Genomic DNA, 26,556 nt, shown 5'->3' on the forward strand with positions numbered 1-26,556 from the left:
AAACATACTAAAACATAATATTATTGATGTAATTTGACCAACTGGCCTACACATGAAAATTAATACTAAATAAAACATAAAACTATTGGGAGAAAATCTCCCCCTAAACAAGACTTGTAAATGACTACATTGTGGATGTTATTATGTTATGACTTGAGAAAAGAGTTGTTCTATTTATAGAGTTACAAAAATCTTTTTCTAAGAAAGAATAAGCCTAATAGAAATCTAACAGGAAAGAGATCTTTTCTTACTAGAAAAATCTTTTCTACTAAGAAATTCTTTTCGAAGTACAACAACAACAACAAACCCAGTATATTCCCACAAAGTGGGGTCTGGGGAGGGTAGAGTGTACGCAGTCCATACCACTACCTCTAAAGAGGTAGAGAGGTTGTTTCCGATAGACCCCCGGCTCAAGATAAAAGACAGTATACAAAAGCATCAAAAGCAAGGAACATGATAAAATAACATAGGTACGACATCCACAAAAGATTGTACATTGCCAAACAAAGAACACCAAAGTCCACCTACTTACTGGTTACGACTCATCCACGCCCTTAGCCCTCTATCCTAATGTTTTTCCTCCATACCTTCCTATCCACGGTCATGTCCTTAGTCGACTGTAACTGCTCCATGTCACGCTTAATCACTTCTCTCCAGTATTTCTTCGGTCTACCCCTACTGATACAAGAGAATTCTAGGAATTCACGAAATAGATACACAAGATGCAAAAATCAGCAAGCAAAAACAACACAAAAGAAAGGGGATGGAAAAGAAGATTGCATAAACGTAAAGATAGATAGAAAGACCCTTACTTCGACCAAGTGATTAACAAAAAATGGTGTATCAAACCATCAATCACACCTCACCAATATAATCTCAAACCTTCCTCTTAGGTGGACCAAGGAAATTCACACTCCTCAAAACCCACCTTTCTTGCCAATTTGTCAACACAAGTGAAATCTATCAATTGTGCTAACCCTAATTCGGTTTCTCTCTTTTAAGGAGAAGGAGAATACTACAAGCTAACACTAATATTACAATTTGAAAATTCACTCAATTCATTATGTCAAAACTTAGGAAAAATAAGAGCTAAGGTGCCTATTTATACTTATTACAAATAAGGACAAAAATACCCTTAATGAAGGGTGCTCCTTTGGAGTGTAAAAAGGGAGTCTTAAAAGACAACAATAGCCCTAAAATGGGGCGCCTCTTGAGTGTTAAATCATAGTGTGCAAAGTCTATTTTGTCCTTCAAGTGAGGCGCCTCTCGAGTGTAATGGTTCCCTTCTCCTCCTTCCACTTGACAAGGCTTTAAAATGCTCCAAACACTTGCCAATTCCGAAGTTTAAACCTTTGACAATGCCTTGTACAATTTTGTGCACCTCATGCTTGTATCATCCTGTCCATCTTGAAGGAATTTGTCCTCAAATTCAGATCCTACAAAATTAAAGAGAGAAGAATAACAAGCACACAATCCTCTTGGTAGGAGGGTTAGCATTAGTGCCAAATTATATGAACACACCAAGGGGGCACACTCTTAGAATATAGCAAACAATCCTTTGTAATAATCATGAAACACTTACTATAAGCAACACAAAGTACATGACTAAGATATGCATCAAAGAGAGGAAAGTGCTACCCAAAATCATCATATATTTCAACATTCCAAGGTTGTTCACATTTGAAATACAACCACGGGTCCTTTGTATGTGAAATGAGAAGCTTAGCATGAATGGCATAAAAGAGGTGGTTTTGGCAAATATCAAGAGATAAGGAAACTACAATGGTCTTAACGGCTTTACTATACCCAAAAGGTAAGACTACCTTTGGCTTAGGAACCATAAGATACATTTGTTTCATTACCTCTACAAAGGACCTCATCAAATATGGTTTCACTATTGATCCTAAGGTCCACCTCACCCACACATCACTATCATTCAAACAAGAAATCAGCTACCAAACTTCCTACCTCTACACGATACAAATTCAGAATTAACATGCTTATCATCATATCTAAAGAGGTAGTAGAGAAAGGAATCAAGTGTGAAGACATCATGCCGAGGGGGTACACTTTTAAAATACAACCAGCAATCCGTTGTTCTAACCATGAAACATCTAGTATGAGCATTACAAAGGATAGGTATAAGATAAACATCAAAGGAAAATAAGCACAAGCCGAAACAATCCCTTTTCCTCCCCACTAGTACACCGAGATCAAATGGGTGAAGTGGCCAAGGAACTAAACCGAAGCTACTCATTCCATCTACTAGGGTATCACACTCACCCAAAGCATTTGTTCTTAAGGGAAGACTAGCACACAAGGATAAGGACCTACGGCTTAGTAGGCTTCCCTTAACAACATACACCTCATCATCCACAATCTCTCCATACACATAATCACCAAGAACACAATTAATAGCAAGGTTCTCACCACATAAGAAGTTCAAGGGACCATATTCATTATCAAGATCAACATTATGTACATTAACACTAACTTGAGGCTCATCAAGCACATCATACATAAACTTAAGTAGTGGGCTACATTCGTGAGTAAATTGATCATCATTCACATCCTAACTAGTTGTTGGCAACTCACATACCGACATAGACTCACCTCGGTTTTCACAAGGGTCAACTAGTGTGTGAATACTCTTGTCACTTAGTAATGGAACCTTATTCAAGTCATGAGTGCTAGCACTAGACGGACATAAATCGTTCTTATGAAAAAAATCAATTTTGTCATCTTTAGGATCAACTAGTGCTTGCAAACTTACATCAAGAATTTGGTCTTCATGTAATCTAACAATACCAAGAGTATCACAAAGGGAAGACTCATGCGATTCTCCTCCAAGCAAACCATCAACTACATCCATTTGGCTATTACTAGGCACATCACGACATTCTAAGTTTATAAGAGTGTAGGAGATAGTATTTTTACCTTTTAGCTCACATGAGGTATGGCCTTCACCAAGGTTTGGATCATGGCAGCCTATTTATTTCTTTGGGAAGCTCTCATTACAAGGGAGTTTGTCAAGAATTCTTCCTTGCATCACCTCTTTTTCATTTTTCCCAAAGTTGGAATTCTTAGCCAAGAGCTCCATTTGATCAACAATCATGTGTTCTTGAGGAACTCTCCTTGAATCTTCCGGTGGAAGTATATTATCTTGAACCTGCACACAAGGAGAATTTATACTAGTCAAAATGCTAGTATCTTGGTTAGTGGTGATTCGGCTTAGATGGCATGCTTCAATCATCAATTGGCGTAAACTTTCAAAGTGTCAATGGAAATTTTCAAAAGGATCCGAGGTAGTATAAATACTATAACTATCCGGAGTGGATGATGTTGTTCCTTCCATTGCCAAGGTACATAAAAAGAGCAAAAAAATAGCAAAGGCAAAAACCTACAAAACGAACAAATAAATTAGTTCAAATAACCTCACACACTCGCACTCGGATCTCACCTCACACTTGGTCTCACAAGTGTTGAATACTTGGCAATACTTGGTAAGTGAATTGAGTAGTGAATATGCCTTGGTCCGGAATTGATTTTTATTTGATAAGACTCAAATAAAATGATGCACGGACTTGAACCAACAAAATACTATGACTTAAAAATAAGAAAAGCACACAAAAAGTGAAGACACGAACAAAACGAACTCAAGACTAATTATCAACCTAGTAGGTACTTACTAGTTTGCTAATTAGTGGTAGAATCAACACAAAAGCAACTAGAAACAACAAATAGAAACTTAGAAATCTAATTTAGAACTCAATTTGGTTGTTCATAAAGTGATGATGTGGCAGTTTGTGGTTGGACGTCACTTTTTAAAATTTTCAATTCCAAATCTCTTATTTCGGTCAAACACTCCTTTAAGGAAAAAGAATTTCGGTTTTAGGGGGGGGAGGGGGGAATGAAGGTTTGAAGCCTTTTTTGGAGCTTTAAATGAATTCAAAATGGATTGGTCCCCTAAAGTGTACTTTCAATTGTACTTGTTTGTCCCCTTGTCCCCTCTTCCTTTTTGGAAAACTTAGAATATGCTAGGAAATATTCTTGTACAAACACTTAGTACACTCTCTTTCTTCTCCCTTTTTGGATCAAACAAACTACTTGAATATTCTTCTTCAACAAGATTTGAAGATGGTGGATGAACAAGATGAATATTCAAGAGTTGACCAAGGTTTGACAACTAGGCAAATGAACCCATACTTCAATTTTTCTTTTAGATCTAGGTTCCCTTTGCCAAACCAAGCACAACCAACACAAAAACCAGCCACAAAACACCACACACAATTTGATAAAAAATGATACCCCTCCTCAAAAGCTTCAAACAAGCCACAACAATGGTGGATCTAGCTAAAAAACAACCAAATCTTGTTCTAAACTTAGATCTAGATCCTTTAAGTTCTAGAGAACAAGAATCTAATGCAAGAAACTATCAAAACAAACTAAAAATTAGTAGATCGAAGTTATGAAATTTGGATCTACTACCAAACAACAAGACAACACACAATTTTTTTTGAGTTTTTCAGATTTTTGACTCTTTTGTGGATTTTTTGACTCTAGACTCTTTTTTGTGAAGATTTTCTTAGATCCAAGACTTAGAGTTGTGAGAAAAACTCTAATATATGGATTTGATACCAAATGATACAAGAGAAGATTAGGAATTCACGAAATGGACACACAAGATGCAAAAATTAGCAAGCAAAAACAACACAAAATAAAGGGGATGAAAAAGAAGATTGCATAAACGTAAAGATAGACAGAAAGACCCTTACTTCTACCAAGTGATTAACAAAAGATGGTGTATCAAACCATCAATCACACCTCACCAATAGAAGCTCAAACCTTCCTCTTAGGTGGACCAAGGGAATTCACACTCCTCAAAACCCACCTTTCTTGCCAATTTGTCAACACAAGTGAAATCCATCAACTGTGCTAACCCTAATTTGGTTTCTCTCTCTTAAGGAGAAAGAGAATACTACAAGCTAACACTAATATTACAATCTAAAAATTCACTCAATTCATTATGTCAAAACTTCAAAAAAATAAGAGCTAAGGTGACTATTTATACTTATTACAAACAAGGACAAAAATACCCTTAATGAAGGGTGCTCCTTTGGAGTGTAAAAAGGGAGTCTTAAAAGACAACAATAGCCCTAAAATGGGGCGCCTCTTGAGTGTTAAATCATAGTGTGCAAAGTTCATTTTGTCCTTCAAGTGAGGCGCCTCTCGAGTGTAATGGTTCCCTTCTCCTCCTTCCACTTGACAAGGCTTTTAAAATGCTCCAAACACTTGCCAACTCCGAAGTTTGAATCTTTGACAATGCCTTGAACAATTTTGTGCACCTCATGCTTGTATCACCTACCCCGCTTGAAACCTTCCAAGGCCAACCTCTCACACCTACGAACTGGGGCATCTATACCCCTCATCATCACATAACCAAACCATCTCAACCTCACTTCTTGTATTTTTTCCTCCACAAATAGCACTCCCACCTTCTCCCAAATAATATCATTCCTAACCCTGTTACCCCTTGTGAAACCACACATCCAACGCAACATCCTCATTTTCGCTACTTTCAACTTCTGGATATGAGAATTCTTAACCGGCCAACACGTTGCTCCATACAACATAGACTGTCAGATTGCAATTCTATAGAATTTTCCTTTTAGCTTGTGGGGCACTTTCTTATTGTATAAAATACCTGAAGCGAGCCTCCATTTCATCCAACTAGCCCCAATACGGTGAGAGACATCCTCATCTGTCTCTTCATTCCCCTGAATCATAGACCCGAGATACTTAAAACTATCCCTCTTGCAAACCACCTGAGAATCTAACTTCACTACCACCTCCTCCTCGTGCCTCGAGTCACTAAACTTGCATTCCAAGTACTCCGTCTTGCTCCTGCTCAACCGAAAACCTTTAAACTCCAGGGTTTGTCTCCAAACCTCCAGCTTATCATTAACCCCTTTTCGCGACTCATCAATCAAAACTTTATCATCTGCGAAACGCATACACCAAGGAACTCGCCTTGTATATTCCGCGTCAACACATCCATCACTAAAGCGAATAAAAACGGACTAAGAGTTGATCCCTGGTGCAACCCTGTTAAGATCGGGAAATGTTCAGAATCTCCTCCCACATTCCTTACCCGAGTCTTCCCCCCCTCATACATCTCCTTAATCGCTCTGATGTACGCCACCGGGACCCCTCTGGCCTCCAAGCATCTCCAAAGAACCTTCCTAGGGACCTTGTCATAGGCCTTTTCTAAGTCAATAAACACTATGTGAAGATCCCTCTTTCTCTCTCTATACTGCTCTACCAGTTTCCACACAAGGTGAATTGCCTCAGTCGTGGAGTGACCAGGCATAAAACCAAATTGATTCTTCGAAATAGGCACAATCTTCCTCAACCTCTGCTCCACTACCCTTTTCCAAATCTTCATCGTGTGACTCAACAACTTAATACCCCTGTAGTTATTGCAACTTTGAATGTCACCCTTGTTCTTATATAAGAGAATCATCGTGCTCCATCTCCATACCTCAGGCATCTTTGCTGACTTAAAAATGTTGTTAAACAAGTTGGTCAGCTACCTTAACCCTGCCCCGCCAGAGAACTTCCAAAAATCCACCAGAATCTCATCGGGCCCCGTCGCCCTGCCCCTTCGCATCTTGCGAATAGCCTCACTGACTTCCTCTACCTTAAAACGCCGACAAAAATCAAAGTCGTGACACTCCCTGGAAAGCTCCAACTCCCCCAATACAACACCTCTGTCCCCTTCATCATTCAAGAGCCTATGGAAATACAACTACTGTCTTTTCTTAATGAGGGTGTCTTCCACCAAAACTTTGTTATCTTCCCCCTTAATACACTTCACCTGGTCCAGATCAGCCTAAACAACCTTTTCTCCCCGTCTTTCTCCTCTAACCCCTTATACAAACTCTCAAAAGTTGTTGTCTTAGCAGCCGTAACTGCTAGCTTAGTCTCCTTTTTAGCTAACTTGTACTCCTCCCTGCTCACCCGTTTTTATTCTTCATCCTTGCTCTCAACCAACGTACCGTAAGCCGCCTTCTTCAACTCCACCTTCTTCTTAACATCTTCATTCTACCACCAATCTCTCTGAAATCAGCCAGACCAACCCCTCGAAACACCCAACACCTCCCTAGCAAACTCCCTGATGCAACCAGCAGCCCTATCCCACATACTATCCACATCCCCCCCATACTCCCACTCACCCTTCGCCTTCAATTTTACCCCCATCTCTAAAGTACTATTCAGAGTCAGACTGCCCCACCTAAATCTAGGTCGACCCTCCCACCCCGCCTCAACTTGCCCTTCTTGATAGCCAAGTCCATCACTAGGAGTCTATGCAGGGTCGCAAGATTCTCACTCGGGATTACCTTACAATCCTTGCACAAAGCTCTATCTTCCTTCCTAAGAAGCAGAAAGTCAATCTGGGTCTTGGCTACCCTACTATGGAAAGTAACCAAATGCTCTTCCTTCTTTGGAGAGCTGGAATTCACTACCACCAATCCAAAAGCCCTCGCAAAATCCAAGAGAGCAGCTCCCTCGTCATTCCTAACCCCGAACCCAAAGCCCTCATGCACATCGTACCCTAACTGCGAAGACCCTATGTGCCCGTTGAAATCCCCTCCTATGAAAATCTTCTCTAAACTAGGCACACCTCTAACTACCTCATTCAAAATCTCCCAAAAGCTCTTCTTCTCCTTCTCGTCCAGGCCCACCTGTGGCGCATACGCACTACAAATGTTTAAAGTAAACCCCCCAAAACCAACTTGATAGTCATAACCCTATCACTAACCCTTTTCACCTCCACTACCTGCCCCCTGAGCTCCCCGTCCACGAAGATTCCTACATCATTTCTACGCCTATCACCACATGAATACCACAACTTGTACCCATCTACATCCCTAGCCTTGGAACATACCCACTTGGTCTCCTGGACATACGCAATATTAATCTTTCTCTTCCTAAGAATCTTAACTAATTCTATCGACTTACCCTGCAGGGTCCCAATGTTCCACGATCCTACCCTCAAAATATCAACTCTCTTATCCCCTCCCTTAATACCTCGCACTCTACATCTCAAACCTAACCCAACACCAACTAAGAATTTTTTAAACACAATTATGGATCTTTTCTACTAAGAAATTCTTTCCGAAGTAAAACACAATTATGGTAGAATCCAAGTAAGGTAGGAAATTCAGGACAAATCCTAACACTCATGGTCGACATCAGGACAAATCCTAACACTCATAGTCGACATGCCTGCTTCAGCTGCTTCAACAGTGATTTTACTATATTACCCCTAATTAATGTCTATAAGTCATTTAAGTATTAAAAAATTAATACTATTTAATAAAAAGATAAAATAGGCATAAAATGATAAATTATTTTTTGATGTTTTAAATTAATTTGACGTCTTATATGAGACTATTTAAAAAAAATCACAAGTATTTACTATAATAATTTTACTATGTCACTTCTAATTGGTAGAATAGAAGAAAAAATATTATAAATCACAATAATTAAAAACTTAAATTATTTTTAAAAATATAATTGACTATCAATGCCACAGAAGTTTGAGCAATCTAAAATATTGTTATAAAATTTCATCAATTTAAATATAATAATATATTACTAACTTAGAATTTATCAACCAAACAAATAAAGATTTTAATTAAATGATAAAATTATATATAACATAAAAAATTTTAACAACGGCCCAAGCCGACTAGTAGTTCTAATGTGTGACATGAGTAGGGGTGGCAAACGAGCGGATTGGATTGGATTTGGACGGGTTAAATATGAATTGAGAAAAAATGGTTTGGATTGCAATCCGCCCATATAAATATGGGTAAATATGGATTTGGTCAAATATGGATTGGCTAAAAATGGTTTCAACCCACTTTAACTCCTAAGTCAAAAACTTAAAACTTCTATATCATATCAACTTGACTTTTTTTCCATTTCTTTTTTTTTTAGTCTTTTCTTTTTAGTTTTTTTTTTTGTCTCTCTTCTATATGTAGCCTCTAGTTTTTTTTTTCTTTTTTTCATTTTTTTGTCATTTTTTTTTCTCTCTCTTCTATCTCTATCCTCTACCCTTTGTTTCTCTTTCTTTTTTCTTTTTTTCCCTTTTCCTTTTTAATCTCCTTTTTTTTTTATTCTTTTATTTTTACTTCTTTCTCATTTTTTGCTTTTTTGGTTGTACTTTATATTTTATATTTTTTTATTTTCGAAGAACATGGTTAAGTTGAGTACAAATTATGGATGATGACTAAAATATCATAACCACTCATTATATTTGTTTTCACCATCATCTTTTTTCTTTTTCCTTTTCTCCTTTTTCATTATTTTTTCTTTTTGATTTTTTTTTGTATTTTTTTCCTTCAATTCTTTCTTTACGCTTTTTTCTCTCTTCTATCTCTAACTTCTACCTCTCTTTCTACTTTTTTAATTTTTTTTTCTATTTTTGGTTTCTTTTTTTTTTATGATAACGAAAATAACATAAGCGCATATTGATTTATATTCGTCCAACATTTATAATTCGAGGGCTATGTGGATCCTCACCCATATATATTTTAATCTCAAGAAAATACAATTAATTCATATACTTTTTTATGTTTTTCATCCGGTGTCCGGTGCCCGCATTGGAGTCCCGACTAATTCGGATCGGGCGTTGCAAGGCCTATTAAGGTAGCAACGCTCCCAACAGAGTTTTCTCCATAACCAGGATCGTACCCTCGACCTCTGGTTAAGGGTGGAGCGGCCCCATCCACTGCACCACAACTTATGTTGATTTTAATTCATATACTTATTTATATATAAATACTATATACAAATAATAAATTGCACATAATGACAACTAAACTATTCAACTACAAATAATAAATTTATTTGAAATATATAGTATGATACAAATAAATTTAAAGTAAAAAAATATAAAATGCAATGACAAAAAAAAATGAGGAAAAGAATATAAAAAAATAAGAAAAATGACAAAAATGACGAATCAAGAATGAAAAAGGGGGAAACAGAAATACAAAAAAAAAAATAAAAATGCAAAGAAATAAAATTGAAAAAGAAAAAAATGATGAAAAAGAAGAAAGAAAAAAAGTTTAAGAAACGAGTAAAAAATAAGTGGAAAAAATGAAAAAGCAAAAAAAGTAAATTAAAGGAAAAAAGAAAGAAAAAACAAAAAAAATAAAAAAAAAAAAGAAGAGAAATAAAAGATAGAAAATAATAATTATAAAGGAGTGAGATTATGAATTATATTTAATTTATAAGAGATGTTATGAATTATATAGGCTAAATGGGATAATTAGAAACTTATATTTACTAACCCATGTAGGTCTCAAGCGAATACAAAGAAAAAAGAAATAAAAATAAAAAAATAGATGAAAAAATGAGAAGGAAAAAAGAAATTATAAGGAATGAGTAAAAAGAAATGAAAAAGAAAAAAAGTAAATTAAAGAAAAAAAAAAAAAAAAAAAAGAAGGAAAGAAAAAAAAGTGAAACTTTAAGCATAGATGGGTGATCTCTGTGTTTAAATAGGTACCCATATTTTATCTATTTTGTCCATAATTGTATGAATTTTTAAAATGAATTGAAGTCTATATTTACCTATTTCAACTATGAGTGACTTGTTCTCTAGACATGAGACAAGGCCATGTGGTGTCACTAGAGCACATGAATTGTTCTTTTTAAGATTTTATTTAGGAACAATACAAGATGAGCCTAACTTAGTAGTTAGTACTCCCTCCGTTTAAAAAAAAGAATGGTCTATTTTTTTTTTAATGTTTCAAAATTTTTTATTTTTTTTCGTTTTTGACAATAATTTAATTTTAACTTTTCATATGGTATGTTTAGCACTATGAGATTAAAAGACATTTTAGTATATCTAACACAATTTTAACTTAAAGTTACAAGATTCAAAAGTCTTGTTTATTTTCTTATACTTTGTGTCAAATCAAAGTAGGTCATTCTTTTTAAAACGGAGGGAGTACTTTTTTTACTTGAAGAGTTGAAGTTTAATACTATATGTGTTGGGATTCGATTAACGAAAATACATTTAAATGTGAAACTTTATATTGTCCCTAATTTTTACTAAAAGATAAGTAAGTCGTTGTTGGTGTAACAAAAAAATATATAAAAGTATTATAATATATATGTAACTATTCTCATATTAATAGGAAAATGAAAATTAAAAAGCATGTTTTCATTGTAGACTCATGATTGTTGCGTAGTGGTAGTGTCCGCTACAACCTTAGTATTAATTAGCATTCAAGGCACTATTGAATAACTTAAGCAAGTTTTTAAACGTAATGTCGTAATCTTGTGATAAATAACTCACATTGAATTTGTAGCTGGTTATTGTTATATCGGGCAGATTGAGAAAACTGCTAAGAAGAATAGTTTTCTTTTCTCTTGTGACCTGCTACGCCAAGAAGGGCGCACTAGGAATTGAAGATTGAAGATGATTTCCGACAAGCGCACATTCATAAACTGTTAGCAGGATAAGACGAGAAAGATATTGAATAAGTTTAAATAACATTTATCTAAGCTAAACTCGTAAAACTTTTTCTATCATTTTATAATGTAATAAGAGTTCAAGAAAAAATTCAAGAAACACCTAATCGAAATTGATGACAGATTTCGATGGAGCTCTATTCATACCTAAAAAAAAAAATATTATATTGATATGCTTGATTGCATTCTCTATTCAATTTCACAAACAACTTCTTTGAAAAAAAAAAAATCTGAATTATCATCATATCTTATCATTAAATTATTGATTTTCATAAATTTCATTATCATGAAAAATTACTTATAATTATTTTTAAAGCACTTATTAGCGTAAAATTGCATCATAAACTCGATACAGAAAAGAAACGGGACACAACTTGTCCGGTTTAACTCGGTGCGTCACCGCCACAGATTTCAACCTCTTCGATCAAATTAAATTCATAGATAAACCGCAAAATAAATCTCTGAAAGAGAAAAATTCTGCAATTCTTTAATTAAATAGATAATCACTACATCCTATTTTCCAGAAATCCATAAATATGAATTATACCCAATTTTGACTGGAAAACCCTAACCCTAGCCCCAAATTTTCCATTTAGAATTTCCCATTTAACAATCTTCAATTCCAATTCTCCATTTATTTTCTGAAAATTGAGCAATCAAAAACCCCAATAAGGAAAACCCAATTGTTTTAGCATTTGATAGATATATGGGAAGCTCTGAAACAGAATCAGGAAATGGGGATTGTGGAGTTGGGAGTATTGTTTGGGTCCGAAGGCGAAATGGGTCATGGTGGCCCGGTAAAATACTCTGTCCCGATGAACTTTCAGCTTCTCATTTGATGGCTCCAAGATCTGGGACTCCTGTTAAGCTTCTTGGTAGAGAAGATGCCAGTGTGTAAGAACTTTTTTACCCTTGAATTTGTTTTGTAATGGATGATTTGATGAAAGGTAAATGTTGCATGTTGATATTAACTTGTAAGTATGGTTCTAGGAAGGGTAGAGAGGTAGAGAGGCTGTTTTAGGAAGACCATTGGCTCGAGTAACGAACATCAGAGCACCTAACAGAACAATTCAATGTATTAACTTGTAATAACTGTAAAAACTGGATTATTGTTGTCTTGCAGGTTATTTATGGATTCTTAGTTGCAATGAACTTGGTGTGTTTTTGTTGATGAAACTATAATTAGTGAGTTTGCATGGTGATATTTCAGTTAAAAAGGGGGTTGAGAAGTGGGGAGCAATTAGCTTAACTGCTGAAAAAGTAATTCTGGATTTAATACGTTATAATAATTGGATAGTTAATAGTTTGGGATTCATCGTTAGAAACATAGGCGTATCTGAATTTGAATGTTGTGGATGCCACTCTTTAATACAAACTCATCAGTAGTGATTGACATCGAATTAGTGTACATTCAATCAGTTCAACGTGTTTTGGGCTAATTCGATTCGATATACAAGATTTTTGATTCGTAAGTAATGTATGGTCATCAAACCAAATTACATTTTATACAATTCGATTTAATTCTTAGTCAAATACTATTGACCAAAAATGAGAAGCATAAAATTTTGAATAGGCAATTAGACCTCTTCAATTCAAACTTAATGTACTTAAATCATGATAAGTAGCAAATTGTAACTTATGATGAGTTCTGTGAAAAACAAAAGCCAAAGCCGCTTTCATAAGGGACATTTACCTTCCCATCAACAATACAAATAAAGAAAAATATTTTCATTATGAATATTCACAAATTATCTATACAAACATAATAAAAAAGTTAATTTTCAACCAAAAATAAAAACTCTTAACTAAATGTAAAAAACAATCAACCAACTAGCACATCTCAGCCTGTGCATCCATTGTCTTTGTTCAAAATGTTTAAGAAATGAAGACTTCAATGGATAAAATGTACTTTGGAGCAGTGTTATCAAAGTCACGCTTAAGCCCTGAAGTGAAGCTCAAAACATGTTGAGTGCTTCGCCTCGCTTTATGTGCACTTCATTATCGTCATCTAGTTTCTAAGGCACACCTTTCCTCGCCAATGAGTCTCTTCTAAAGAGGCGACACTGAACAATTGATTTTCATTTTATCGTAATTGTTTTTCAATTTCCTTGTTCATATATTTGTCATTCATTCTTATAATTGTTAGTCTTGGACTAAACATAAATATTTGTATTGTTTCCTCCCCTTGCGCCGTTTTCATTGAAGCCCACGCTTTTATTTGCGCTTTGCGCTTTATGCCCCAACAAATCTTAGAGCCTTTTTTGCGTTTTATAACAGTGTTTGGAGTAATAAAGAGGAAAAAGATTTAAATCACATTCAATTAAATATTTGGAGATCTTAAAAACAGGAGATAATTTTGATATGTGAACTAACAATGAGGATGAATTGGACAAAGAGTTGAAATACAAAATGAACAATATAAAGGAAATTATGAAAAGAAGAGAAGTAAAGAAAAAGCAAAAAGAAAACAGAAAAAATGGATGGTGATTTGCGAAAGGAAAAAAATTAACTAAACGAATGTGCTCAAGGGGGATTCGAACCTACACCTAGCGCCTGGCACCCTGGCCGTTTGCCAACGGACCAGAAATGATAATGCCACTACGGGTTGCAACCTTTTATGTATACTATAAGTCACTAAATTCCTATTGTATATGAAAATTTTAGCCGAGTTTCCGGGTGGTTATCAAACGAAATTTTTTAGCAGTGTGTCCGGGTGTCGTGGCACCATCACTCTACCACATAGATCCGCCTCAAGTTAGAAGTTTGAACTCTTTGCCATCAGTCATTATCAAGGAAGAAAACAGAAATGTTATAATCTTAATTGCTTCCTGATCAGCCCGTGTTCCTTGTGAAATCAACGTCTAGTGGCTCATCCTAAAAGTGTGTCTTGTGCTATGTTGGAGAATGGTACTCGTGAATTCCCTGGTCTTGTAGGTGAAGATTTTTGAGCTTAGAAGATAAGTGCTGCCATGGGTCTACGTATGCAGCCTGGCTTAGGAGATTAGGACTCTTCATATTGGTTGAAATTTCCTTTTTTCCCTTAACTGTAAATAAAGGAAACAATACATAATGATAATAGAGATGCGCCGCACCTTGAAGCTTCTTTTGGAATAGCATTGTATTGTGTCATTCTACCCTTTGCCTAAGAGGGTAAGATTTAGTTTTACCTAACCACTGGAGACTTGAGAGGAAGATTATTATATGCAATTATAGAAGCTCTAGTTCATGACAGGGCACAATTAAAGAACAAAAAATTAACAGGAGAGTAAAAAATAGAGGCAAATGTTGACAAGTGAGCTTTGGCTAAAACCTGTTGGAAACAAGCTTTCATAATGTTATTGAAAAATTTACGAGGGTTAGGCAAGATTCTGATTCATCCTCATGAGAGATTTACTTGGGGGATAATCAAGCTGGTGCTTGTGGATTCAGAGGCAGGATTAAGTCAGAAAAATGTTGCAAAATTGGAAGAGTTCGCTACACATACTGAAAGGGTACTAACTAAGCCAGCCATTAATCTCAAGTTATCGCACCAGGAATGGACTGTGCCGCTAGCAAAGTGCTTACTTGAGTGCGCTATCATGACAAGACTCAAAAAAGAAGTTCGGGAAGGACACTTAGCAAAGCAACTTTTTTTTTCTTTGTCCAATGTTCTACATTTTGTAATAAACGGTATTTCCATATGGGGATTTTCTTTCTCCATGTATTAGTCCACACATGGAGTACAACATTTGGGGCTTCAAACCTTCTCTCGTTTGTTTCTTTTATCTGAATAGGAGTGTCTTCTTTTAGCGTGAATCAGTGTTAAAAATCTGTTTGGCACTGGTGTGGGAGTGGCTTTATTTTGTTGGACAAACTACTGGTTAGTTATCCAAGGCAGAGGGCCAGTATAGTCTCTTTTGAATTGATGAGACCTTTTCGAATTGTCACCTGAATGTGGTGATCATCTAAGATAAATTAAAAGAGAAAACGAAGAAGCGAAAGATGCTTGATTCTATTATTTGCTAAATGCTGCTCTGAACTCTCTCATTCTTGATAAACAGAAATGCTACTTATAGTTTGTGGAATATCGTATCTTCACAAGTCCATGCCACCTGTCTTAATTAAAGTTTGTTTACTAGGTGCAGACACTTCATAGTCTTAGTATGGTATGTTATGGTGTTTCTCTGTGTGTATCTTACCAGGGATTGGTATAATTTGGAGAAGTCAAAGCGAGTGAAAGCTTTCAGGTGTGGCGAATTCGATGATTTTATTCAACGGGCAGAAGCTTCCCTAGGTATGCCTCCGAAAAAAAGAGAGAAGTATGCACGACGCGAAGATGCAATACTTCATGCTCTTGAACTTGAGAGGCTGTCGAGTGAAAGATGTGGGAGTTTGGGTGGTTCGTCCACTGATAAAACCACTAAATCTATGTATGATTTTTCCGGAAGAGAGCCACAGACATCATCAAGGTACTTGGGAAATGGGAATGGGAGACGTTTAAGATCTAAATCACGTCAACTTTCTCATAATTCTGGTTTATTCCTTGAGGAAAAGGGTACATGCAACTTTTCTTCTATACAGGAATCCAAAGATCATAATCGGTTTAGTGGGGATGATGAAGATTCCGATGTACCTCCCAGGATGAGAGGTTTACAGGATTTGGGCCTCAGTACTGCTCCTTCAGAGCATAACAGCCCTCCATCAATTGCTTCAGATGTTGGCGACCGACCTGTCCTTGGTAGGAGTGCTGATGCTGTTCCTGATGGGATTTATAATTCAGAACGCCTAGTTAATACTGAGAGAAAAAGTTTGTCAGTCAAAAGGAAATTATCAGATGAGGGCTTAGCCAAAGAAATTCTTGTCAAGAGGCGTGATAGGAGCCTATTTCTTGCTCAAGTTTTGAGGAATGCCGAAAATTTACCCGACTCAGGTTCTGTTTGCATCTCTGAGATGGGAGAGGAGCAGCCAGGAGTTGCAAAGAAAAGCAGGTGTAATTTGGCAGACCCTACAGAATCTTTGACTATTGAAGAGAGTAATCATGCCCAGATGGAACTCTCAACATTGAAGTGCGAAGATAATGGTTTTCATCCTGCTGAGTTATGTGAACAGAATGCTTCTGGGTCTGCAGAATATACTGAAACTTATTCTACTGAGACAGATTCTGCGGAAGATACTGATGACGAGTTGGCCACAATCTCAGGTTTCTCCCTTCTCACTCTTGCACAAGCCACCTTACATGTACATTCTTTTTCTCGACAAAATGAAGCAGCATCAAACGTACCAAATCTTTTGAGGCTATACTATGATGTCTCTAATCTTTGGAACTTCGAGATCTTTGGTGGTTGATTGGTTAAACTAAACTATTTCAAATCCCTCACTCTCTATGCTTGAGTCACCTTGTGTGTTCTACTGTCCCGATGTGAATCAATTCATTCCGTCGTTCTCCTCCTCGCGGTACACATGGTATGCCATGGAGACCTTGTTCAGTCCTCTAAGTTTGTATTGGGTCTTTTAGGATGAAGCTGTCAGAAAGTGGCTATTTTGGTCACTTCACCTATATTCTGTATCGCCTGTGAGCAAGTTGAAAGTAGTCTTAGGCTCCTAGCATGTGTAAGTTCAATCAAGGACTTCCATGGCTATCGTAGAATCTAGACTTGCTGCGGTGGAACTTCTTTGTTCTTATTATTTCAAAAGAAAGAATTTGGTGTTTGGTCTTAAATATACCCTCACATGCTTGGAGTTCTGATGTTCTACATTACTAGTACTCCCAATTAAAAGGAATTGAATGCATTCAAAAGCAATGTTTGGGTCTCCTTTTCTCAAAAAGGTCTCAACAGGTTGTAAAATGTCTTCTAACCTCTCGCTTCCCCCCACCCCCACCCCCCCTTCTTTTAATCGTGTAGGTGTCCGAGTCAGCTTACATGCACCTCGACCATGCCACCTATTTATGTCTCTCATAGTTCTTACTGATGTATTATTCACTTCAATTTTGTAATGGAGGAGTATTGTTAGTTTGATAAGTTAATTTTTTGTACTATGATTCAACAGCATGCTCTGTACAAAAAAAAAGTCCAAAAATAAAAAGGACAAAAGTGTACAGAGGAGCAAGTTGTTGTACTTTTAGTATAACCTGCTTTGTTCTGAGTTGGTTTTGTTGCTAATTTGGTGAGTTATGGAGTTTGATTCAGAGATATAATCAGTTCTAATCAAAGAACTTTATAATTCCAAAGGAAAATCACATTAAGTTAAATTAATTTTCTTGATATCTCTTCCATAATACCAAGTCGGTATTCTTTCTATTGAGTATTGTCAAAGAAAAAGAAACTCTAGTGAATTGGTTCTTTTGAATTGTGCATTGTTTTTGTATCCAAACTTCAGAATTATGCCTGATTATGATTGTGAATGCAGATTCAAAAAATAAAAATAAACTCACAAATTTAAAAATCCTGATTGTGAATGCATAGTTCCTTATCAGTCTTTTATCAATGATTTCTCTCGACATCATGAATCCCTTCTTCTATAAAAATTCAAAAATGACAATTATCTGCTTAAGTAGGCTAACTTTGCTTGTTGCTAATGCAGATGGTGCGGCATCTATAGAACTGGAACCAAAATATATAGGAAGATCTGAAGCACAACCTGAACATGGAAGTATCAGCAGCGAGGAACTGGATGAAGTGACACTTACTGATGACACTTCTTCTCATGCTTATCACCAGGAATCTCTCTCTGCTGGCTTTGGGGTGTCTAAATGGCAACTAAAAGGGAAAAGGAATAATCGGAGTCTTAACAGGAGGCCGCTGGATCCTTTTGATGGAAACCTTGCGAGAAGGCCCTGTCATATGACTAATTTCAAGGGAAAGAGGGGTTATGGCTGTCTTCAAGATAGTACCCTTACAAACTCTTGGGCACAAAAGACTGGATATGGATCTAGAGCTCCACGTACGGCTAGTCAAAACTTGCTCAATTGTGTGGATTGGGCTTGGGATGATCAACCTGCAAACAGAGGTTACTGGGAAGAGTCTGCTGAGTGTTTTGGGTCTGTGAATAGCTACCATCACTCTGGTGGCCGGACCATGCTGGTCAATGTGGACTTAAAAGTCCAATCAAGCTTTCAGAGAGAGCACGTACCTATGATTTCATTGACGAGTAAGATAAATGGGCAGGCAATAGTTGGATATCCTGTCAAAATTGAAGTGCTCTCAAACAGTTCTTCTGAAAGCCTCCTTTGGGCAACTGAGTGCAATTTTCCAGAATCATCTGATAATGATGCAGCAGTCCAACCTATTTGGAGAACTGCTCGAAGGACTGCAAATGGTCGTTTTGCTCGGCCCCATGCATCAGCAGGATTGGATAATCCCGAAGGAATCAAGCAAGTCCAAGGTTTTGACCGCGACAAAAATGTCCAAAAAGCTAGTGTAGGTGGCGCTGTTCAAAAGGGAAGCATGACAAGGACTGCTACTTCTCAGCCTGCCATAGAAAGAACATCTGCAAGAAAGTCCGGAAAGAGAACCAGTTCTTCTTCTTATCAAAAGGTAAGAACACTTTCTTCTATAGCCTTGCAGCAGAAACGTAATGATCAGAAGGGTAGTTCCAACAGTCATCAAGTGGATGGGGCAATCAAGCGGGAGACACTGCCAACAGTCATTGCTTGCATTCCAGTTAAGCTAGTGTTCAGTAGGCTAAGTGAGGAGTTGGTGGGCCGTCATCAATAATAATCTCTATTGGGGCTGAAGGACATCAATACCGTCAATAATGTAGAGGCTTGTTAAAGTTTGGAGAGATATAATAATACTGCACCAGCTAGGAGACAAGGCAAAGTCAGCCCGTTATGTATCCGAGCAGCTTGAATGTCAAGGTAAAGCTGGCAAGGCATACACCATAGGACTTTAGGATGGTATTTCAGTTGTACATGGTTTTTTTCTCGAGTAATTTATTTTTTTATTTTTGAGTCGTTGAATGGAAGTGTGGAAAGCTGAAGGTGGGTTAGACACAGATGGTAGGTTCTATAGATGTGACATTATGTATGTAAATTGTATAACTTGAGCTATCTATGACTTGGTGGCGCAGACTTTGTGACTTTCCCAGCATGAAACAAACAGAATTTTCTGTTGGTCGCCCCATCCCATTAGTGAACTTTCATCAGACTCTGCTGCATCTCTTAAAGCGTAGAAGATCTTACTCGCGCTTGATGTTTACGTCAAATAAAATTATACAAGTGTCTTGCATGTATATTTTTCTCATTTAATCGTAGTTAAGTGATGTGTATTTCCACTTCAATTTCCCATTCTTCTGGTTAAATTGCTTAGTATTGCATGTATGTTCATCAACTAATGTGATCGATGAGTTTCAAGTCTGACTTGGTTGGAGCAACTTTCATTTCATTTGTGAGTCTTATTCCTTACCAATTGCATTTCAAAAGGAAGAAAAAAGAAAGGAATTTGGATCCTTGTGATTAGCTAATGCACATGTGGCCATATAACTTGTATTTTAATGTTGAACTGTCCCTAGATAAATGAGTTTGTTAGTTCTCATCAACACATCTTAATGAATGGTGTTATTTAAGAAATCATTTATACTTTTGGCTGCCATTGGAATTTACTGGTCCAATTAATTTAGGCTTGTGCTGCAAAGCCTACTTATGGGGTAAACACTCCATTCTAAGAAGTTTTAAATCACCATGGCTCGAACCCTATATTTCTAGTTAAGAATAAAAAAATCTCAATCATCTAATCAATCATCACACTCTTCCCGAGATATCTAAATAAGATGAATGCTTGAACCATATTTGGTTGCCTTTGGAATTTACTGGTCCAACTAATTTTTAAATCTCCATGGCCCGAACCCTGTATTTCTAGTTAAGAATAAAAAAAAATCTCAATCATCTGATCAACCATCACACTCCTCCCGAGATTACCTAAATAAGATGAAATGCTTGAACCATCTGCCTCCAAATAAATTGGATTTTCTCAAATTTGTGGATTTAGGGGTATAAGGTGAGGTATAGGTAGATCGAAAAAAGTATCAGAGAGATGATTAGATAGGACATGGCACAACTTCGTATTAATGAGGACGGAACTTTAGATTAGGAAGGTGTGTAGGTTGCGTATTGAGGTAGAATGTTAGTAGGTAGTAGAATATTATCTTGCTTTTTGAAGTGATACGCTTGTTGATGTTTGTTGTAGTATTAGTCGTATTCTTATAGTCCTTGTTTTTTATATCTATCACCATATGTTGTTTATTGTGTGTCGATTATCACATTATTTTAATGTTGTCACGCTTCCTTTCTTGTAGACTCTCCACTACTTTTCTTATTAATTGCTATGTTTTCACCATTGTTTTCTTCTTCTCTGACGTGATTTGTTGCACTAGAGTTGAGGATTTTTTGAAACCTCTTCCTTCACGAATGTGTACACTTTACCCTCCTCATACCCCACTTGTTCTTTTTGTTGTAATTTGGGGGGGGGGGGGGGGGGGGGGGGAGGGGAAACACTAACATGACTTGTGTTAGTACTCTTACTTTACCTGAATTTGCTACACTTGAGCCAAGGGTCTTTCGAAAATAGTCTCTCTATCTCTCCGAGGTAGCGGTAAGGTCTGTGTATACTTTACCCTCTCCAGACCTTATTTATGAAATTTTACTGGGTACTTCCTCCGTTCCATTTTACTTGGATCTCTTGCTAAAAATACTTCCTCCGTCCCAAATTACCCGTTCCAAATTGAGATGGCACATTGATTAAGAAAAATAATTAATAACATGTTTAGTTTACCATAGTACCCCTATTAAATGATGTTTACAATTTAATTCGAAGAAAAAGTAATTAATGCAAAGGATAAAACATGGAAAAAAAAATTGTCTTGTCTTGATTAATAAAAAAAGACAAGTAAAATGAGAAATCAAATTAGGAAATTTGGGACGGAGGGAGTAGTCGTTTCAATTACTTATCCATTTTATAAAATTAAGAGAAGTTTATCATATTCTTTCAATATTATTCCTATCATTAATTACTACATAGAGTGTATAAATACTTAAATTCATATTTTCAAAACATATTTAACAAAGACTCATTTAGTAAAATAAATGGATAAATTACATAAAACAACACCTTAAGTATCCTATATTGTTTAAAATCTCATCCCGCTAAACTAATTACAAAAATTCCTTCTAAATCTCTAAACAAGTTTTTTATCTGATACATAACACACAACTCCTATTTTTAAGCCCTAAATCACATTGACATTGTTGCAGATAAGGAAAATTCTGTTTTCCTTAGAAAACATGGCTATTAAATCAGAAATCATTAGGTAAGTAATAAAAGTTAGCAATAAATTCATCTGCAATTAACTCTCATTGACAAAATTCCAAAAATAAGCAAAAAAAAACAAAGTCGTTGTATCTATGTTATGGCCATTGGCTGCGGAAATTTTTTACAAACAACCTCCATGAACGTACTTCTCCATAAGTCTGTTGTTGATGTTGTAAGGAAAAAATAAAAAGTTGTGAAAAGAGATTCAAAAAAAGTAGTAGTATGTGTGTTATGGCCATTGGTAACCAGAAAAATTTCACAAACAACCTCCATTAACGTACTTCTTCATAAGTCTGTTGTTGATGTTGCAAAGAGAAAAAAAAAAGTTGTGAAAAGAGACCATTACCAAAGGTATGATTTTTATGTATCAGATTGATAAATTTCATCCATATACATTCTATTTATGTATCATAATGTACAATTAAACAAACGGAACTATAAATATTATTTTTGATACATAGATATTTTTTTGACAGAGATATTACATGCATTCTGATACATAAAACTATTTCTGACAGAGGTAATCAATGATTTCTGATACATTCAATATATATTTCAAACTCTGATACATGAATATAAAGAAATTAAGTTTTAAATTCGTTTTCTGATAGATAGAAAGATATATATATATATATATATATATATGTGTGTGTGTGTGTGTGTGTGTGTGTGTGTGTGATATGGGATTCGCCTGATACATCAGATTCTTATAGTATGTTCAATTTTTTTCTGAACGCAAGGAATGAGATATGTTATGATGAACAGAGAATGAACGATTGGAGAAAAAATTAGTTTTGGAAGATTATGATTAATAAAGATTGATTTGACCATTTAAATTTCAAATAATGAAGTTGCCGAGGATTTTATGCAATTAAATAGAAAAAAACTTAAATTAAGTGTGTTAATTCCTCAATTGTAGGCATTTTTACTGTTTTTTCCCTTTTTATCTCCAACTAATTGATTAGTAATGTATCATATGCTTATGTATCGGGAGATTAAATAATGTATCTATCATATCTGGTGTATCATGTAATTAATATAAAAATTGGGAGAAAGGATAATTAGGTAGCAAAGTATTGAGATTTATGTTGTTTACCGAAAATAAATCGCTAATAAATATTTTCTTAACAAAAATGAAAATCAACAACAATCAACGACCAAATAAAATGAAACGGAGTGAGTATGCTGTTGTTGACTGGCGTTAGGTGCGGTGAGAGACAAAAATAAAGTTCGTAAACAAATTTCAAAAGGCCATCCATCTATCTCAGCGAATATAGCCGTTGGAGTATTATGCAAAAAATGCTGGCGGCTACTAGCCGTTGGAATTTAAAAAAAAAAAATATTTGAGGACGAAACCCAACACGCATATACAGAGAGAGAAAGATTACTTAAACCCATAAATTGAAGTGAAGAGGGACCGACCGGTTTCCATCAAACAATAATCATTCATCCTTCTCTGCAGGGGTCCCTCCCTCCCATCTTCTGCAACCAAATCCGCGAGCGCCCTCTTTCTTTGTTACTTTTAATATTATTATTAATATTATTATTATTATTATAACTCTGATATTTGTTTTGCAGGCTATAACTATCTTGTTTAACTAAATTGCTATTTCTATCTTTCTTTTTTTTTTTTTTGTTGTTGTTGCTGTTGTTGTTGTGCTAATATCATGGATGCAGGATCATTGAGTTCTGTTTCACCAAGTAAGACCAAATCTCGTTGCCCTCTCCAGGAACAGTTTCTACAAAGAAGAAATTCTCGTGAAAATGTATGCCTATCTATCTTCTATTTGAGCCCCATTATTGTTTCAGTTTATTGGGTTAATTTGTGTTAAGTAGTAGTTTGAATTTGAGAAAATAGGCTAAAAGGGATATGGGTTTTCATCTACTTTGTCATCTGGGGTTGGCATTAATTTTTGTTGAATGAATTGAGGTTTGCTTTGGACTTATTTTATATGAGTTTTTGAAGTGCTATTTGAGCCGAGGATCTTTGGGAAACAACCCTCCGGGAGGTAGGGGTAAGGTCTGCTCACACACTAATCCTCCCTAGGCCCCACACGTGGGATTTCTCTCGGTATGTTGTTGTTGTTGTTTGATGTGAGTTTTAAAGAAGAGGAGGGCTTTGACAAGACAAGTTTATGAAAAAAGGTCACTTTTTGAAATTTGTGGTCTAAAATGCTCATTGGTCATTTGTGCGTGAAAGGAAATTTTAAAGTTTACATTGCTTTCAATTATAGAAAAGTGACATTCTTTTTGGACGGATAAAAACGGAAAATGTGCCACATAATAAACTGTGATAGAGGGAGTACTCATTTCCATTTATTGTCAATACTAGTGTTACAAGATGGTAAATTGAATTTTGAACTTGGAAAAAAGGCCAAAGGGGAGATGGTTTTTCATCACTTGGGCATCTGCGGTTGGCTTTGATTTGTAGAATAAACTGAGGTTACTTGGACTTGTTTTATTTTATGTGAGTTCTGTTAAGAGGTGATTGTTTATTTGGGTTATTACAGTTGGATCGGTTCATTCCGAATAGATCAGCAATGGATATGGACTATGCACATTACATGTTAACAGAGGGAAGGAAAGTTAAGGAAAATCCAGCTGATAATTCTCCCTCCAGAGAGGCGTACAGGAAGCAGCTTGCGGAAACATTCAACATGAACAGGACACGAATACTGGCGTTCAAGAACAAGCCACCCACTGCTATTGAAGCTATCCCAAATGACTGCTCATCATCTGTTCATCAACAGGCTAAGACCGCCAAACCTCGTCGATACATTCCTCAGGTGAGTGTACTTACATGGCCTAATGTTGATATTACATTTCATGAATCATCATGCCAATTGTGCTTATCTAACTTTTTTTAATATCACAATATTTAGGCTTCTTGTTGTAACGGTAAATACAAATCAGCACCAATTGTATATGTAACTGAATCCCGTTCTTATCAGTTTCATCGGTTTATTCTTGCAGACTTCCGAAAGGACATTAGATGCTCCAGATCTAGTGGATGACTACTATTTGAATTTATTAGATTGGGGTAGCAGCAATGTACTTTCTATTGCTCTAGGCAGCACTGTATATCTGTGGGATGCATCTGACGGCGCCACTTCAGAACTGGTCACTATTGATGAAGAAAATGGTCCTGTTACTAGTGTAAAATGGGCTCCTGACGGTAGACATCTTGCTCTTGGTCTGAACAATTCTGATGTTCAGCTCTGGGATACAACGGCAAATCGGCTGGTTTGTTTCTTGAAACTTTCTGTTTATGTTGTTTATTTTGAGTGATTCTAATGCTAATATATGTTTTATTTGTACATTGGTGCAGCTGAGAACTATGAGAGGTGGTCACAGATCCCGAGTTGGCGCTCTAGATTGGAACAATCACATATTGACAACTGGAGGCATGGATGGTCAGATCATAAACAATGATGTGAGAGTGCGATCGCCGATCGTTGACACTTACCAAGGACATCATCAAGAAGTTTGTGGTTTAAAATGGTCAGCCTCTGGCCAACAATTAGCTAGTGGTGGAAATGATAATCTCCTCCATATATGGGACAGATCAGTGGCTTCTTCCAACACATCAACAGAGTGGCTTCACAGGCTTGAAGATCATACAGCTGCTGTTAAGGCCCTTGCTTGGTGTCCTTTCCAGGGCAACTTACTAGCCTCTGGTGGTGGTGGAGGTGACAGATCCATTAAGTTCTGGAACACCCATACTGGTGCTTGCTTGAACTCTATCGATACGGGCTCTCAGGTTTGTGCCTTGCTATGGAACAAGAATGAACGTGAGCTCCTAAGTTCTCACGGTTTCACAAAGAACCAGCTTACTCTTTGGAAATACCCTTCCATGGTAAAGACAGCCGAGCTGACTGGTCACACATCCAGAGTTCTCTTTATGGCACAGGTAAATTCTCATATTACTTTTTTACAGTTAAGCAATCCTGAATCATTCATCCATACAACAAAGAAAAAAAAAGAACTGATTTTTCTCGTTGATTTTGTTGCAGAGTCCAGATGGTTGCACAGTAGCTTCTGCAGCTGGAGATGAAACTCTTAGATTTTGGAATGTATTTGGAACTCCTGAAGTTGCAAAGCCTTCACCAAAGGCAAACCCTGAGCCATTCGCTCACCTGAACTGTATTCGGTGAATTTTGAGGGACATTGTTGTATTGTGAGAAGTGACAGAATTTTGTAAAGTCAGCGAAAAATGCTCCTGAACCAGGCAACTGCTGTATTTTCATTGCGTAACAAGAGATACTCGGTTGTGAGGTACTTTCTGTGAAGTCACACAATGCTCCTGAACAGACAACTGCTGTATGTATTGTGTAAATGAGTTACTTCGGTTCATCTTCCTGTATTTGTTGGTGGAGTTCGTGTAAATGGAGGAGCTATTTGTTTGCTTTTAGTTGCTGCGATAATTTTTCTCGGTCACCAATAGTGACGGAAAAGCATGTGTAAAAAGATAAAGCAAAGGTTCTTCAACATAAAAATACTGTATGATTGTGAAAATACTTGAGGTTCCTACTTCCTGAATAGGATGCAACATTTCTTACTCCCAACTTCGTTGTGTTCAGATGCTGTTACAATTATTTGGTAAAGTAATTTTTTGTGTCAATTCCTCATCAAGTTTCTTTGGAAAATATCCTTTAGAGGAGAAGTGTATCATTTATCAATGCTCCCTCCATCATCAATGAGAGGCAACATTGAATGAGAA

The 26,556-nt window shown here is 36.3% G+C and overlaps 3 protein-coding genes across 3 annotated transcripts; 2 read left to right on the forward strand and 1 right to left on the reverse strand.

Moving 5' to 3' along the window:
- Positions 1-2,992: 2,992 nt before the first annotated feature.
- Positions 2,993-8,287, reverse strand: LOC107873877. The gene is made up of 4 exons (XM_016720810.1): positions 8,242-8,287; positions 7,841-8,112; positions 7,401-7,745; positions 2,993-3,169 (listed from the first exon to the last, which is right to left on the reverse strand). The coding sequence occupies exons 1-4, from the start codon at positions 8,285-8,287 to the stop codon at positions 2,993-2,995; spliced, it is 840 nt and encodes a 279-aa protein (XP_016576296.1).
- A 3,490-nt stretch (positions 8,288-11,777) lies between these two features.
- LOC107875795 (uncharacterized protein At1g51745) lies at positions 11,778-19,652 on the forward strand. The gene is made up of 3 exons (XM_016722634.2): positions 11,778-12,444; positions 15,732-16,729; positions 18,112-19,652. The coding sequence occupies exons 1-3, from the start codon at positions 12,257-12,259 to the stop codon at positions 19,242-19,244; spliced, it is 2,319 nt and encodes a 772-aa protein (XP_016578120.2). The 5' UTR covers positions 11,778-12,256; the 3' UTR covers positions 19,245-19,652.
- A 3,438-nt stretch (positions 19,653-23,090) lies between these two features.
- Positions 23,091-26,401, forward strand: LOC107875793 (cell division cycle 20.2, cofactor of APC complex). The gene is made up of 5 exons (XM_016722632.2): positions 23,091-23,602; positions 24,347-24,622; positions 24,810-25,079; positions 25,165-25,746; positions 25,850-26,401. The coding sequence occupies exons 1-5, from the start codon at positions 23,504-23,506 to the stop codon at positions 25,988-25,990; spliced, it is 1,368 nt and encodes a 455-aa protein (XP_016578118.1). The 5' UTR covers positions 23,091-23,503; the 3' UTR covers positions 25,991-26,401.
- The last annotated feature ends 155 nt before the right edge of the window (positions 26,402-26,556 follow it).

The sequence above is a fragment of the Capsicum annuum genome, chromosome 6 (genome assembly GCF_002878395.1).
Source record: "Capsicum annuum cultivar UCD-10X-F1 chromosome 6, UCD10Xv1.1, whole genome shotgun sequence".
NCBI classification, from domain to species: Eukaryota; Viridiplantae; Streptophyta; class Magnoliopsida; order Solanales; family Solanaceae; genus Capsicum; species Capsicum annuum.